The 17276-nt window shown below is 43.0% G+C and overlaps 2 protein-coding genes and 2 long non-coding RNA genes across 12 annotated transcripts in view; all 4 read left to right on the top strand.

The window, feature by feature from the left end:
* The first annotated feature begins 1763 nt into the window (after positions 1 to 1763).
* Positions 1764 to 9917, top strand: LOC118360538 (peptidase inhibitor R3HDML-like). The gene is made up of 6 exons (XM_035739782.2): positions 1764 to 1854; positions 5017 to 5376; positions 6552 to 6670; positions 6877 to 6979; positions 7186 to 7301; positions 7992 to 9917. The coding sequence occupies exons 2-6, from the start codon at positions 5077 to 5079 to the stop codon at positions 8131 to 8133; spliced, it is 780 nt and encodes a 259-aa protein (XP_035595675.2). The 5' UTR covers positions 1764 to 1854; positions 5017 to 5076; the 3' UTR covers positions 8134 to 9917.
* On the top strand, positions 2455 to 3840 carry LOC127913227 (uncharacterized). 7 transcript variants are annotated; one of them, XR_008085339.1, is made up of 3 exons: positions 2455 to 2660; positions 2704 to 3606; positions 3650 to 3840. It is a non-coding gene; the product is annotated as an uncharacterized LOC127913227 (long non-coding RNA). The 7 variants fall into 7 exon arrangements; XR_008085340.1 differs by having other exon boundaries at positions 2704 to 3563; positions 3607 to 3840; XR_008085342.1 differs by having other exon boundaries at positions 2704 to 3563; positions 3693 to 3840.
* LOC127913228 (uncharacterized) lies at positions 5422 to 6537 on the top strand. 2 transcript variants are annotated; one of them, XR_008085345.1, is made up of 3 exons: positions 5422 to 6226; positions 6292 to 6377; positions 6421 to 6537. It is a non-coding gene; the product is annotated as an uncharacterized LOC127913228 (long non-coding RNA). The 2 variants fall into 2 exon arrangements; XR_008085346.1 differs by having other exon boundaries at positions 5422 to 6138.
* A 721-nt stretch (positions 9918 to 10638) lies between the features above and the next one.
* Positions 10639 to 17276, top strand: part of LOC118360713 (hepatocyte nuclear factor 4-alpha-like) — a 28625-nt gene continuing 21987 nt past the window's right edge. The window contains exons 1-2 of one of the 2 annotated variants that reach the window (XM_035740051.2): positions 11737 to 11766; positions 12731 to 12804. In XM_035740051.2, the coding sequence (XP_035595944.1) occupies positions 12768 to 12804 (37 nt within the window). In that variant the 5' untranslated portion in view covers positions 11737 to 11766; positions 12731 to 12767. Of the gene's footprint in view, positions 11767 to 12730; positions 12805 to 17276 lie in introns of both variants that reach the window. The other variant, XM_035740049.2, reaches the window with a different exon arrangement.

Raw genomic sequence — 17276 nt, forward strand, 5'->3', positions numbered from 1 at the left:
GCCTGCGGCTATGGAACCCTGACCTGTTCGCCGGACATGCTTCCTGTCCCAGACCTGCTGTTTTCAACTCACTAGAGACAGCAGGAGTGGTAGAGATACTCTTAATGATCGGCTATGTAAAGCCAACTGACATTTACTCCTGAAGTGCTGACTTGTTGCACTCTCGACAACTACTGTGATTATTATTATTTGACCGTGCTTCTACACCTGTATTGCTTGCTGTTTGGGGTTTTAGTTTCTGTGCAGCACTTTGAGATATCAGCTGATGTACGAAGGGCTATATAAATAAATTTGATTAGATTTTACCATGCTGGTCATTTATAAACATTTGAACATCTTGGCCATGTTCTGTTATAATCTCCACCAGGCACAGCCAGAAGAGGACTGGCTACCCCTCATAGCCTGGTTCCTCTTTAGGTTTCTTCCTAGGTTTTGGCCTATCTAGGGAGTTTTTCCTAGCCACCGTGCTTCTGCACCTGCATTGCTTTCTGTTTGGGGTTTTAGGCAGGGTTTCTGTACAGCACTTTGAGATATCAGCTGATGTAAGAAGGGCTATATAAATACGTTTGATTTGATTTGATTTATACAAATATAAAAAACAAAAATACCTTATTTACACAAGTATTCAGACCCTATGAGATTGGACATAATTTCGAAAGGCACACACCTGTCTATATAAGGTCCCATAGTTGACAGTGTACGTCAGACAAAAAAGCAAGCCATGAGATCAAAAGAATTGTCCATAGAGCTCTGAGACAGGTTTCTGTTGAGCCACAGATCTGTGGAAGGGTACCAAAACATTTCTGCAGCATTGAAGATCCCCCAAGAACACATTGGCCTCTATCATTCTTAAATGGAAGAAGTTTGGAACCACCAAGACTCTTCCTAGAGCTGTCCGCCCTGCCAAACTGAGCAATCCGGGAAGAAGGGCCTTGGTCAGGGAGGTGACCAACAACCCAGTGGTAACTCTGGCAGAGCTCTAAAGTTCCACTGTGGAGATGGAAAAACCTTCCAGAAGGACAACCATCTCTGCAGCACTCCACCAAACAGGCTTTCATGGTACAGTGGCCAGGCGGAAGCCACTCCTCAGTAAAAGGCATATGACAAACCATTTGGAGTTTGCTAAAAGGCACCTAAAGACTCTCAGACCATGCGAAACAATATTCTCTGGTCTGATGAAACCAAGATTGAACTTTTTGGCCTGAATGCCAAGCGTCACGTCCTTGAATGTCCTTGAGTGGCCCAGCCAGAGCCCGGACATGAACCTGATAAAACATCTCTGGAGAGACCGCTCCCCATCCAACCTGACAGAGCTTGAGAGTATCTGCCGAGAAGAATGGGTGAAACTCCCCGAATACAGGTGTGCCAAGCTTGTAGGGACATACCCAACAAGACTTGATGCTGTAATCGCTGCAAAGGTGCTTCAACAAAATACTGAGTTAAGGGTCTGAATAGTTATGTAAATGTAATATTTATATAAATTGTATAAATTAGCACAAATTTCTAAAAACCTGTTTTTGCATTTTCATTATTGAGTATTGTGTGTAGATTGATGAGGGGGAAAAACGATTTAATACATTTTAGAATAAGGCTGTAACGCAACAAAAAAGTCAAGGGATCTGAATACTTTCCAACGGCACTGTATATATATTTAAATGATTACTGGAAAATCTTGTGCTTGTGTTTTTTACAGGACCGCGTTTACATAATGAGTGTATTGAGAAAGCCAAATTGCCTATCAAATTGTTTTCTGGCCCCTGGGAAGGAACATCTCTGTGGGAGAAAAAGAAGAAGAGGGAGAAGAGGAAGAAGAGGGAGGAGAAGAAGAAGAGGAAGAAGAAGACAGGAGGGCTTGTGAGTGCGTCAGATATCCTGAGAGAGTTGGCCCAGTTAAATTTCCCTGACACAGATGTCAAACGGTCTTGTTTGCAAAGCCTAGTGTTTAAGTGTGGATCTGCTAGGCTTCTCTTCTCCTATCTGACTGCTCTGCTCTGCTCTGCTCTACTGGGCTGGAATCACTGATAAAGGTATCTACTGTCTTGGTCTGGGGCACTGTTACAGCTGATGAAGGTATGTAATGTCTGGGTCTGGGGCACTGTTACAGCTGATGAAGGTCTGTAATGTCTGGGGCACTGTTACAGCTGATGAAGGTATGTAATGTCTGGGTCTGGGGCACTGGTACAGCTGATGAAGGTATGTAATGTCTGGGTCTGGGGCACTGTTACAGCTGATGAAGGTCTGTAATGTCTGGGGCACTGTTACAGCTGATGAAGGTATGTAATGTCTGGGTCTGGGGCACTGTTACAGCTGATGAAGGTATGTAATGTCTGGGTCTGGGGCACTGTTACAGTTGATGAAGGTATGTAATGTCTGGGTCTGGGGCACTGTTACAGTTGATGAAGGTCTGTAATGTCTGGGTCTGGAGCACTGTTACAGCTGATGAAGGTATGTAATGTCTGGGTCTGGGGCACTGTTACAGCTGATGAAGGTCTGTAATGTCTGGGTCTGGGGCACTGTTACAGCTGATGAAGGTCTGTAATGTCTGGGTCTGGGGCACTGTTACAGCTGATGAAGGTCTGTAATGTCTGGGTCTGGGGCACTGTTACAGCTGATGAAGGTCTGTAATGTCTGGGTCTGGGGCACTGTTACAGCTGATGAAGGTCTGTCATGTCTGGGTCTAGGGCACTGTTACAGCTGATGAAGGTCTGTAATGTCTGGGTCTGGGGCACTGTTACAGCTGATGAAGGTCTGTAATGTCTGGGTCTAGGGCACTGTTACAGCTGATGAAGGTCTGTAATGTCTGGGTCTGGGGCACTGTTACAGCTGATGAAGGTCTGTAATGTCTGGGTCTAGGGCACTGTTACAGCTGATGAAGGTCTGTAATGTCTGGGTCTGGGGCACTGTTACAGCTGATGAAGGTCTGTAATGTCTGGGTCTGGGGCACTGTTACAGCTGATGAAGGTCTGTAATGTCTGGGTCTGGGGCACTGTTACAGCTGATGAAGGTCTGTAATGTCTGGGTCTGGGGCACTGTTACAGCTGATGAAGGTCTGTAATGTCTGGGTCTGGGGCACTGTTACAGCTGATGAAGGTCTGTAATGTCTGGGTCTGGGGCACTGTTACAGCTGATGAAGGTCTGTAATGTCTGGGTCTGGGGCACTGTTACAGCTGATGAAGGTCTGTAATGTCTGGGTCTGGGGCACTGTTACAGCTGATGAAGGTCTGTAATGTCTGGGTCTGGGGCACTGTTACAGCTGATGAAGGTCTGTAATGTCTGGGTCTGGGGCACTGTTACAGCTGATGAAGGTCTGTAATGTCTGGGTCTGGGGCACTGTTACAGCTGATGAAGGTCTGTAATGTCTGGGTCTGGGGCACTGTTACAGCTGATGAAGGTATGTAATGTCTGGGTCTAGGGCACTGTTACAGCTGATGAAGGTCTGTAATGTCTGGGTCTGGGGCACTGTTACAGCTGATGAAGGTCTGTAATGTCTGGGTCTGGGGCACTGTTACAGCTGATGAAGGTCTGTAATGTCTGGGTCTGGGGCACTGTTACAGCTGATGAAGGTATGTAATGTCTGGGTCTAGGGCACTGTTACAGCTGATGAAGGTCTGTAATGTCTGGGTCTGGGGCACTGTTACAGCTGATGAAGGTCTGTAATGTCTGGGTCTAGGGCACTGTTACAGCTGATGAAGGTCTGTAATGTCTGGGTCTGGGGCACTGTTACAGCTGATGAAGGTCTGTAATGTCTGGGTCTAGGGCACTGTTACAGCTGATGAAGGTATGTAATGTCTGGGTCTAGGGCACTGTTACAGCTGATGAAGGTATGTAATGTCTGGGTCTAGGGCACTGTTACAGCTGATGAAGGTCTGTAATGTCAGCTGGGTCTGTAATGGGGTCACTGTTACAGCTGATGAAGGTATGTAATGTCTGGGTCTAGGGCACTGTTACAGCTGATGAAGGTCTGTAATGTCTGGGTCTAGGGCACTGTTACAGCTGATGAAGGTATGTAATGTCTGGGTCTAGGGCACTGTTACAGCTGATGAAGGTCTGTAATGTCTGGGTCTAGGGCACTGTTACAGCTGATGAAGGTCTGTAATGTCTGGGTCTAGGGCACTGTTACAGCTGATGAAGGTCTGTAATGTCTGGGTCTAGGGCACTGTTACAGCTGATGAAGGTATGTAATGTCTGGGTCTGGGGCACTGTTACAGCTGATGAAGGTATGTAATGTCTGGGTCTAGGGCACTGTTACAGCTGATGAAGGTATGTAATGTCTGGGTCTAGGGCACTGTTACAGCTGATGAAGGTCTGTAATGTCTGGGTCTAGGGCACTGTTACAGCTGATGAAGGTCTGTAATGTCTGGGTCTAGGGCACTGTTACAGCTGCTTTTTCATGCTGCCTTTTTATTTATTGAATATAAATGACATTATGTGATAACTGTATGCAATAAGAAAGTTACTAGTATTTATTGATGTTTTTAGATATGTGAGAATGAATTAATGGCTACTTGTTCAACAGACAATTTATTTTGTCAAATGGAATTAATATTATATTGATTACAAATAGTTGTGTCTGAAGTACAGTTTGAGTTTGAGCAATACTTATGTATGTTAAAAAATGTAATGATTACATTATGTCTGTGTAATTTATGTATTAATTAATATGGTTGAAATATGGTTATATTGTCTCTATATTAGGGTCTACCTACAGTACTGGTATATATATTGTTTGCCACACTACAGACAATACGTTAGGAATTGAAACAATTTTATTCTCTTTGTCCTCTGTGTAAACTTCATTCTGACTTCTAATCATTAACTTGCTTATTAATTCTTAATTGATAAAAACGTTGATATAGTCCAGCTAACACTTTGCACAGAAATGATAAAAAATAACGAGGCAGTTAGCCAGACGGTTGCTTTAGAGAAGCTTTCCCCCAACCATTTTTGCCCTTTTGGCTCTTTTTAAAAACATAGGTTATTTAACATTCTTGCCCTCAATGCCTCTGCCCTCCACAGAAGCCTACTAGAACCCTGTGTTGCCAGAGCCCGACCCAGAGACAAGAGAAGAGGGTTGAGATGCGTCCTGTTTGTGCTCAGCTCCTATTCGCTGCCATCTTGTGGTCAATGCCTTACACTGGAGCTGCTGCTGTGCGGAGCCTATCCAAATCCAACCGGACTAACCATCTCCACCTAACTAGACCTGGTTTCGAGTCAGACCCTGACTCTGACTGGAGTAATCTGAATCTTAGCAGCATTAGCGTGCCTCCTATCCGAAGGAGGCGAGCCATCTCCTCCAGAGAAATTAATTCCTTGTTGGATTATCACAACCTTGTCCGCTCCCAGGTCTTCCCTCAGGCTGCCAATATGGAGATCATGGTGAGGCCCCTGCATCTGCTGAACCAGGACAGGAAAACAAGAGACTGCTCCTCTGTCACATTCTATGGCTGGGCTTACTAACACTTAATCAAATCTGAAACATAACAGTGGTATTCTTGCTCTACACCAGAGTTAGATTTGACATTTTAGAATTATATTTTTTAAATAATTGTTTTATTATGTATATTTATTGAATAAGTCAAATCTCACATAAGTAAGTACAGACACAATCAAGCAATGTGAAAAAGAGTCGCTAGAATGATAGGACCAGTGAATATCTGTAAAGCCAGGGTGAATGTCGTTAAAATAAATACAACAAAGTATTATTTGAGAAGTGTTGAACAGCTGCTCTCTCTCACTCTCCGTGCTTTAGGTGTGGGATGAACAGCTGCTCTCTCTCACTCTCCATGCTTTAGGTGTGGGATGAACAGCTGCTCTCTCTCACTCTCCATGCTTTAGGTGTGGGATGAACAGCTGCTCTCTCTCACTCTCCATGCTTTAGGTGTGGGATGAACAGCTGCTCTCTCTCACTCTCCATGCTTTAGGTGTGGGATGAACAGCTGCTCTCTCTCACTCTCCATGCTTTAGGTGTGGGATGAACAGCTGCTCTCTCTCACTCTCCATGCTTTAGGTGTGGGATGAACAGCTGCTCTCTCTCACTCTCCATGCTTTAGGTGTGGGATGAACAGCTGCTCTCTCTCACTCTCCATGCTTTAGGTGTGGGATGAACAGCTGCTCTCTCTCACTCTCCCCATGCTTTAGGTGTGGGATGAACAGCTGCTCTCTCTCACTCTCCCCATGCTTTAGGTGTGGGATGAACAGCTGCTCTCTCTCACTCTCCATGCTTTAGGTGTGGGATGAACAGCTGCTCTCTCACTCTCCATGCTTTAGGTGTGGGATGAACAGCTGCTTTAGGTGTGGGATGAACAGCTGCTCTCTCTCACTCTCCATGCTTTAGGTGTGGGATGAACAGCTGCTCTCTCTCACTCTCCATGCTTTAGGTGTGGGATGAACAGCTGCTCTCTCTCACTCCCCATGCTTTAGGTGTGGGATGAACAGCTGCTCTCTCTCACTCTCCATGCTTTAGGTGTGGGATGAACAGCTGCTCTCTCTCACTCTCCCCATGCTTTAGGTGTGGGATGAACAGCTGCTCTCTCTCACTCTCCATGCTTTAGGTGTGGGATGAGCAACTGGCTAAATCAGCAGATTCCTGGGCTTCCCGCTGCATATGGGATCATGGACCCTCACAGACCATGAGATATATGGGCCAAAACCTGTCCATCAACTCTGGCAGGTAATGTAGAACTAGCCCTGGTTCTTTCCATGTTTACAACTGTTTTATAGCTGTTGCTTATGTGATTGTTGGAGATCTGGTGTGTTTTTGTTCAACAAAGACTGTTATAGGAACACTGTCTTATGCTACAGTATATCTAGTCAAATATGAAGTAGGGTGGTATTTTAAGAAACATGAAATGATGAAAGGTCTTTTTCTTCTCCTAGATACTGGTCAATCATTGAGCTGGTGAGGTCCTGGCAAGATGAGAAAAACTCCTTCTCCTATCCCAACACATGCAGTGGACCAGTTTGTTCCCACTATACACAGGTGTGTGGCTTAGATATTGCACTAAATAAGAATGTACAGATGTAGGATTTTAATTTGAGCCAGTTTGCTACAGCAGGAAAATAGTTTATAGACATTACATATAGCTTATAGTTGTATTAGTAAGAAATTGGGTGACTGTGTGTGAGAACTGTCTGTGATTGATCATGTTGACCATGAGAACTACACATTACATCAACACATTTCAGATGGTCTGGGCCAATACCAATAAGATGGGATGTGCCATCAACAAATGCTCAAACATGAATGTGTACGGGAGCTCTTGGAGGACAGCAGTGTTCCTGGTTTGCAACTACTCTATCAAGTAAGTACACACTTCTCTGTTCATGGCAAGAGCAAGCGATCTTGCAGTACATACCCAATATAGATGAATTTCTACAGGATCGGTGGGTTCGCACGCAGGACGGTTGAGTTAACATAAGCTAATGTGATTAGCATGAGGTTGTAGGTAACAAGAAAATTTGCCAGGGCATAGACAAATTTGATATTGGCAGAAAGCTTAAATTCTTGTTCATCTAACTGCACTGTCCAATTTACAGTAGCTATTACAGTGAAAGAATACCATGCTATTGTTTGAGGAGAGTGCACAGTTATGAACTTGAACATGTATTAATAAACCAATTAGGGCAGTCTTGATACAACATTTTGTACAGAAATCCAATGATTCATTGGATCGGTCTAAAATTTGGCACATACACTGCTGCCATCTAGTGGCCAAAATGTAAACTGCACCTGGGTTGGAATAATACATTATGGCCTTTCTCTTGCATTTCAAAGATGATGGTACAAAAATGAAACGCATGTTTTTTTCTTTGTATTATCTTTTACCAGATCTAATGTGTTCTATTGTCTTACATTCATTTAATACACTCCTTTTTCTATTGCATAAGCTTGACTCATCAGAGCCTTATATTTAATTGAATATCCTTTGTAATGACAGGAAACAAACAAGCAAACAAGATCAGAAGTTAACCATGTTTTATTTCTCTTCCAGGGGGAACTGGGTTGGAGAGGCTCCCTATAAGAGTGGCAAACCCTGCTCTGCCTGTCCATCAAAATATGGAGGTTCATGTAACAGAAAGCAGTGTTCCTTCAGTGGTTCAAAAGCCAAAGCCAAGAAAAGAAAAAGGTATTAGAAAGACATCTGTCATACTTTCCCTGTTATAATGGAAGACTTTTAAGAGTTCATTGTTTCTGGTCAATTATTCCGTTCCATTCATCTCAGCAACAAACAACTGCAAGAGAGGGTGTGTGAAAGAAAGGTGAAGGATTTCTAAACATAAAAAACGAATCAAAGCACAAGACCTGCTTTTTTCAGTGATTCAATTATAGTACCACTATTTTTGTGTTTATCATAAACTAATGTTTGATCCATCCACTGGATGTTAGGAAAATAATGTTTTCCCCCTCGGTCATGATGTTGTGAACTTAAATCTATGTAAACTCTTGTGTTGCAAAGCTCCATTTTCTCGCCATGACACAGAAAGAACCCAGCTACCAAAAAACCAGACAGTACTTCTGTTGTATTCATTTGATCATGGCCTTTTTTGAAAATGTTAAGAAGATGAGTGCAATGTACACTATATATACAAAAGTATGTGGACACAGTGAAGTTGTAGGCCACACAAGCTCACAGAATGGGATCGTCGAGTGCTGAAGTGCGTATCGCGTTTAAATCGTAAAAGTTGTCTGTCCTCGTTTGCAACACTCACTACCAAGTTCCAAACTGCCTCTGGAAGCAACGTCAGCACAAGAACGGTTCGTCTGGAGCTTCATGAAATGGGTTTTGGCCGATTAGCCGCTTACAAGCCTAAGATCACCAATGGCAATGCCAAGCGTCAGCTGGAGGGGTGTAAAGCCTGCCGCCATTGGACTCTGGAGCAGTGGAAACGCGTTCTCCAGAGTGATGAATCGCGATGCCAGGAGAACGCTACCTGCCCCCAATGCATAGTGTCAACTGTAAAGTTTGGTAGAGGGGGAATAATGGTCTGGGACTGTTTGTCATGGTTCGGGCTAGGCCTCTTAGTTCCAGTCTAGAGAAATCTTAACGCTACAGCATACAATGACATTCTAGATGATTCTGTGCTTCCAACTTTGTAGCTTGTGGCAACAGTTTGGGGAAGGCCCTTTCCTGTTTCAGCATGACAATGCACCCGTGCACAAAGAGAGGTCCATACAGGTCCATACGGAAATAGTATGTTGAGATTGGTGTGGAAGAACTTGAATTGACTGCACATAGCCCTGACCTTAACCCCACCTTAACCCCATCGAACACCTTTGGGATGAATTGGAACACCGACTACGAGCCAGGCCTAATTGCCCAACATCAGTGCTCGACCTCACTAATGCTCTTGTGGCTGAATGGAAGCAAGTCCCTGCATCAATGTTCCAACATCTAGTGGAAAGCTGTCCTAGTTGAGTGGAGGCAGTTATAGCAGCAAAGGGGGGACCAGCTCCATATTAATGCCCATGATTTTGAAATGAGATGCTTGACGAGAAGGTGTCCACATACCTTTGGTCATGTAGTGTATTTGTATGCTTATGCCAACGTGTTTGATAAATCCACAAATTGTTTGCACTGCTTTTGGTTGATTATATGGCTCTTGATTGACATTTTGCGAAGATAAAATAAGCACTTTTATAGTTACTGTTTTTTATTATTATTATTATTTTATAACACATTTGTTTACTGTAGATTTAGAGATCATGTTGGTTATTTGTTCTCTTGTAGACCAATTCTTTTTTTAAATAACATTGTAATACACTTATTACAGCTCATGATTGGCCTGAATGTGAAATAACTGTCAATAATTATTTGAATAAACAAGATAGGAGTTTAACTCAGTAGTGGGTGTCTAAACCTTACAATTCCAGGTTGCTTTTTCACTTATATCTGTATTAAAATGAGATTTTCTTCCTATTTCTTCCTTGCCAATCCCATCTTAATATTAATGTACACCTAAACACAGCATGTCAGCATAGATACTATACATTGGAAACTATGACTGGCTACATGTGCATGTTATCTCAAATGTCCCCTGGCCTGCATGTTTTCATTTAACTAGGAGTCTAGTGGAGGCTAGGAGAGACTAGGAGAGGCAAGGGGAGGCTAGGGGAAGTGAGGCTAAGGGAGGCTAGGAGAGACTAGGGGAGGCTAAGGGGAGGCTAAGGGGGCTAGGGGAGGCTAGGAGAGGCTAGGGGAGGCTAGGGGAAAGGTGAGGCTAGGGGAGGCTAGGAGGACTAGGGGAGGCAAGGGGAGGCAAGGGGAGGCTAGGGGAAGTGAGGCTAAGGGAGGCTAGGAGAGACTAGGAGTGAGGCAAGGGAGGCAAGGGGAGGCTAGGGGTGAGGCTAAGGGAGGCTAGGAGAGACTAGGAGAGGCAAGGGGAGGCAAGGGGAGGCTAGGGGAAGTGAGGCTAAGGGAGGCTAGGAGAGACTAGGGGAGGCTAAGGGGAGGCTAAGGGGGCTAGGGGAGGCTAGGAGAGGCTAGGGGAGGCTAGAAAAGGTGAGGCTAGGGGAGGCTAAGGGGCCTAGGGGAGGCTAGAAAAGGTGAGGCTAGGGGAGGCTAAGGGGACTAGGGGAGGCTAGAAAAGTTGAGGCTAGGGGAGGCTAGGGGAGGGTAAGGGGGGCTAGGGGATCCACTCTACTGGTTTTCACCTCATTTACTCTCCATATTCATCTGCAGAGTCTATCTTCACTATTAAACTGGACTCTAATGAGGCTTTTATGGTCATAATTATGAGATTCAATTGGTTTATTTCCATTAGCAATGACAGACTGAGATGAAAATATGATTTGTATATTTTATTCCATGTCCAAAATGGTTCACACAGATAACCCAATATTCTACCATAAAGTCTTAATATGTACTGCATACACCCCTCTTTACATGTTCATGCTTGTAAAATATATTTGAAGAGTGAAATTATACGACTCCTACTCAATCAACAAACATTTCAACGTTTTCAGAGGATATCTGATTCTGTGGGAAATGGCCAACATGGGAAATTCCATTTCAGGACAGCAACTGACCCATACATGCAACCAAAAGTGAAAGTTCCCACAAGGTAAACGAATGAACTATTTTGTAACAATATCAGTGTGAGAACTTGACCTGTACCATGTTATCAACTTACTGCTATTCGCAGGGATATTTGTATGTTATTATATTTGTGCAGTGTTTTTCTGTTCATTCATTGCGTAACCTGGAGAGAATAGGAGGACTTCTCAACCAAAACATTAGAAACTTAATTCACACTCACCATCTGAGGTGGGGAGGTGACACCCTCTCAAGTCCTCTCTCTCTTTTATGTCCCTTTTTTCCACCTTCCCTCTTGCAGGGGAGTTCTTCCTTCCTTCCTTTACTCCTGTTCTTCCTTCCTTCCTTTACTCAATGCAAATTAATAAAATAAACTTGCCTACAGACAGGCTTTTTGTTTCTACCATCTTGTTGCTATAGCGATAGCTTCCTGCCATATATATGTGGTCTCTTTATGAGCCTGGTTACTGTTTAACATCTCCACCCACATTTTTCTCAGATTAGAAAGATCAATAAGATAACAGCTGGAAGTACCTACCTAATGCTGGGGCCTTACCTTGCACCAACACCACCTTCCTCATTATAACGCAGCCAGTGGCTAACTTCCATATTTTAAACCCTAGAACTTTGGGAATACAGAAGAAAATGAAAACACATAAGAAAGAAACAGGGAGAGAGATGGTTAATGTAAACTCACAAGTCAGTACAAGCATGGAGTTTCCATTCGCTGGTGGTGAGTACACAGTTTCTGTCTTTTATCATCTCACGGTTTCGGTGCATTATGGTGGAGCTCACACCAACTGTTGACTTTGTTTAAACTGTAGTATGCAATACACACTGCATAGGGTTTCTCTTATGGCAGGTCCATTCAATGTAGAAAATATCATCGGCATTTCTTTTGACACGACTTCAATCTAGGAGGTGTGGCGACGATATGAAGGTTGTTAAAAAGGGCCCCATAATAAGCTGAGACTGACTGATGAGACTGATGTCAGCCTGGCATGGCAAAGCTTCAGACTGTAGCATAACATGATGAATGAAGGACCGCTATAGGCAGTGGGCTGAATGTAATCATAACAACACATTTCAGGAGGAGTCCTGTTAGAGTGTCAAGCACTGTAAAACACTTCATCAGAGTGAATCTGGGTGGAATTGTGGCCAGGATAGTGGAAAGGTGTGGAGGGCAGCCTCAGACTCTGTCAGAGGACAACACTGGACTTTCACCTGAAAAAAACATGGGAACCACCTGGGAAAAACTAGGAAAACACCTGACAGCATCTGTAAACTGAGTGTGACTCAGTTACACTGCAAAGTGTCAGAACATGCCTTTTCAGAAGTGTACTGTGGCCTATGCATGAATGGCTTGGGGATTTATTGTCATTATGTCATTGATCACACATGGTATAATTTACATATAAGTCAAGGAGATGCAAAACACTTTTGACCAACCAAACTGACGATATTAGTTGCCCCTTCCTGGTTTTATTGTACTGTACCATATTTCCTTTATCATACAGTCAAATGTTCAAAGCACTTTGTCAGGTTTCAGTGAATAAAACCTAGCGGTCAAGCAGGGAAATGGTTTTTCCACCATTCATTTTTCCCATAGAAGATTTTAGAAACACTTCAAATAAGGGCTGTGATTCTTGTAGACTTACCCTGGCGTGACGTTTTGATAACTGTGTATATCTCTTTAGGGCAAGGTGACTTTTATCATAAAGACCTACAAATGCCATGATGATCTGGACGAGTCTGCCGAATCAAAGCAAAGGTGCGAATCTCTGAATGAACTATCTAATGCTAGCTAAATATGGTAATGAATAAATTGGCTACATTTATTTAAATGGACAATTCTGTGAACTGTCTTGTGCAAGTTTTAAATGGGCACAGTACCTGTCAGGAAAGGTGTCAGCTAGAGCTTGTAGGGATTTGTAGTTTTGCATGATATCTACTTTGATGCTAAATAGCATTTTCGAATCTGAGAGTAAATAGAGCCGAATATATTGATAAAAGCCACCTTGTACGAGAGAGATTTACATGGTTATCAAAACGACATGCCAGTGTAAGACTACACCAAACATAGCACTTATTTGAAGTGTTTCTATAATCTTATATGGGAAAAATGGATGGTGGAACAACTATTGGAACCCTTTCCCTGTTTGACCGCTAGGTTTTATGGGTATTATGACACCTCCACTGTGGTGCTCTATATGGTGGAACACACCAGCTGTTGCTTTACTTTGTGCTGGCTCATACTAGTCGTAAGAAGTGTATAACTGCCTCCCGAGTGACACAGTGGTCTAAGGCACTGCATCGGGTGGCGCACAATTGTCCCAGCGTCATTCGGGTTAGGGGAGGGTTTGGCCGGCAGGGATGTCCTTCTTCCATCGCGCACTAGCACCTCCTGTGGCGCAGTGTACGGCTCTCGACCTTCGCCTCTCCCTAGTCCGTACGGGAGTTGCAGCGATGAGACAAGAATGTAACTACCAATTGGATACCACGAAATTGAGGAGAAAAGGGGATAAATACAAAATATATAAATAAATAACACTGAGTACAATACCTGCATTTTTCTCAAGGAATGTGTTACCTCTGAGTGCTTAAAAGAGCTTCACAAACCAGGAAAATTACTGTATGTTGCAAATACATTTCCTTGGCAACTACCCTGGTTTTAAGCTTATTTCTGGCCTAGATCTTGGGTTATATGTTTCTTTGTGCAGACACAAGAATGCTGCAAATCACTGTTGATAAGGTCTCTTCTAATTCATAATAGTGCTTACACAATGTCTCTCATGCATCAGGAGACTTACAAATACTGACGTTAATGTTTCACAGGCGTGACCTGCAGTTATGAGTTTTTGTCCCTGGTGGACATGACCTGGTCTGCGTCTGAAATGGTATACAGTAGTTATGAGTTCTTGTCCCTAGTGGAAATTACCTGCAGTTCTGGTCCCTGGTGGACATTACCTGCAGTTCTGGTCCCTGGTGGACATTACCTGCAGTTCTGGTCCCTGGTGGACATTACCTGCAGTTCTGGTCCCTGGTGGGTCCCTGGTGGACATTACCTGCAGTTCTGGTCCCTGGTGGACATTACCTGCAGTTCTGGTCCCTGGTGGACATTACCTGCAGTTCTTGTCCCTGGTGGACATTACCTGCAGTTCTGGTCCCTGGGACATTACCTGCAGTTCTGGTCCCTGGTGGACATTACCTGCAGTTCTGGTCCCTGGTGTACATTACCTGCAGTTCTGGTCCCTGGTGTACATTACCTGCAGTTCTGGTCCCTGGTGGACATTACCTGCAGTTCTGGTCCCTGGTGGACATTACCTGCAGTTCTGGTCCCTGGTGGACATTACCTGCAGTTCTGGTCCCTGGTGGACATTACCTGCAGTTCTGGTCCCTGGTGGACATTACCTGGGCTGCGTCTGAAATGGCACTCTATTGCCTGCAGTATATAGAGCACTACTTGACCAGAGTTAGTGCACTCTATAGGGAACAGGGTGGGCATTCAGAAGCATTTGACGTCTGACCTCTGGCATTAACTCATAACATTTTCCTGGACTGGGATCGGACAGGAGTGATCTGCCATTTGAGATGAAGATTAAGTGTGAATTTAGGAGATGCCGTATATGACTCATATATAGTGACAGTGTTGGCATAAAGGGCATTGGAAAGCATTTTCCTTTTCAAATAACATGATAAATACCTTACTAAGGTGGAGAAAGTTTTCTGATCTGGTGCAGTAGACTTATGCTTTAGAGCACAGACAGACACATCCTGTATCTCTCCTTTCATAATCTCTAAACCATCTCATTTGTCATTCTTTGGCTATTCATTATTTGCCTATAACTGCTCTCTATGCTTGGATAGGCTACATGCTGAAACTTTGTCTCCTCATATTTTTTAACTATAAAAGTCATATTGAGTTTGGCATTTCTTTTTTTTCTTCTTTTTTTTCTTTTTCAATGAAGAGCTGGACTCAACTGATATAATGAGTTAACACGGTCTAGATGTGTTTTAGTATTAAACCCAGCAGAGATCCCCATTAGCAGTGTGCGTGGATGGGGGTATTACACATTTGGTACACTTGACACTATGAAGCCCAGTGTTCAAGACTCCAATCAAATCTCATTGTGACAGGCATTATAGGATTATCCCTGCTGCCACTTCATGGTCACGTGGCTGCAGCCTCTGTCTCGCACACACACACATACACACACGCATTTTACCTCAGGCCTCTGTGAATGGCTTATGGCCCTACATCCCCACCGGCTACAGCCCCCTTGTTCTCCCTCCCTCAGACACACACTCCTTCACCCTCACTCTGCCCAGGCCGGGCCTGGGTGAGTACTGCAGCGTGCTCCCGGTGAGAGGGGAGAGAGAGGCTGATGGGCATACAGTCTGGTCCCTGGGCCTGGTCACTGTCAGGGGTCAGCTATCCACAGTCAGGAGGATGTATGGAGGGGAACATGGAACACTGCATGGTCACCTCACCACTCCAGGTACAGATGTAGGATTTTCATTTAAGCCAGTTTGCTGCATCAGGAAAATAATCCTGCAGCAACAGGAAATGTGAATTATTATGTGGATTAATAGACATTTTTGTAGGGGTTGATAGATTTTTTATAAGGGAAAAACAAGTCTAAAATTGGAAGACTGAAAGTGGAAATTACTAACTTCAGAATTGTTTTTAAACTTTGAATACATTACAATTAAAAACATTCCTGCATTGCAGTAAAGTTCTCTTGCAAGAGGATGGTCAAATTAAGATCATACATATGTACAGTCAGTCAGAAACACATGTCACGGGGAAGTATTCTGTAATTCGATGACTGTTGTACTATAACTGTAGTACTATAACTCTCAGAATACAACCGTACAATAGATTTTGACCACTACCCTGTTACACATACTTTTACACAGCTGGTGGAAAGAGAGAGGGATTTCATGCAGTAGATTATTCTACCACACAACAAGCTACCCTGTTGTCTGTTTACTTTTTAAACCATCCCACTGGGCAAAAACTGGTGGAATCAACATTCACCCCCCCCCCCTCCCCCCAATTAATGTGGAAAACTGATTTGCAAAAAGTAATGAGCATAAAGGCATTTCATCTTTTAACTTTTAATGTAAATGGTGACATGGTGACATTTTTTGTTGATTTCATGTTGAATTCACATTAGTTGACAACTCAGCGTCTAGTTGTCAACTAGACGTTGACCTGACGTTAGTGCACAGTGGGATGGGAATGTAAAGCTGCAGAAGGACTGCTCACAGAACAAAGCTGTATGTTGTTTGTTAGTTAAATGAATGCTTTCTGACTTAAAAATATGATACATTTAGCTGTGTCTGAAAATAGACACACGATTATAGATACATATTGATGTGGTAGCCCACATGAAAAAAATACTACAGTTTACAATAGAGTACTACAGTACTTACTATAGAATTCTGTAGTTAACTGTAGAATAATATACTACACACTGTAATATCCATCGATCATGTGTATTACTTACTATATAATGTTGTAGTATACTGTAGAATACTATAGTAAATACTACAGTATTATTGGGAGAGAGAAAAAACAATGTAGTAAATACTAGAGTAAAGTCTACAGAAACACTAAACTTTTTTAAAACTATAGTTAATACTGCAGTATTTTATTTGCATATACCCTGCCCATTCCCTGCCCCATATCCCAATTTGTGCCACCCATAAGTATATTGTGTACAGGTTATAGAAAAGAGCAGAATCTCTGAATTAGCCATTCAGACCCCAGTCCTACATACCTACCTATCGACAGGTTATGGACAATTTGCTCTTTTAGTATTTCCCCAGTAGGTTTCCTCAAGGAGAAAGCCTCCACAAAAACACTATAGTAAATATTACAGTAAAGTCTGCAAAAACACTACAGTAAATACTAGTGTATAAATATAGTAATGCTACAGTATTTAAACCATAGTATAATATAGTATTTTTTTATATGAAGATCATATTGGTAATGTAAAAGGCCAAATGAAACCATGTATTAACGGTAATGTGTATCAATTTATATTTTATCTTGAGTGTATTCATACGAAATTGGGAAAACTGCAGATTGATTAATTTGCTCTAAGAGTTTACTTTGTCACAGACCAGTCTTCTTTTTGAGAAACTCTATTACAAACAAAAACCATAGGATACTGCCTCCATTGTCCACAAGGTGGTGCTGCTACCAAGTGATTCCAATCCTCCTTATACAGGTCA

The sequence above is a fragment of the Oncorhynchus keta genome, chromosome 28 (assembly GCF_023373465.1).
Source record: "Oncorhynchus keta strain PuntledgeMale-10-30-2019 chromosome 28, Oket_V2, whole genome shotgun sequence".
NCBI lineage: Eukaryota > Metazoa > Chordata > Actinopteri > Salmoniformes > Salmonidae > Oncorhynchus > Oncorhynchus keta.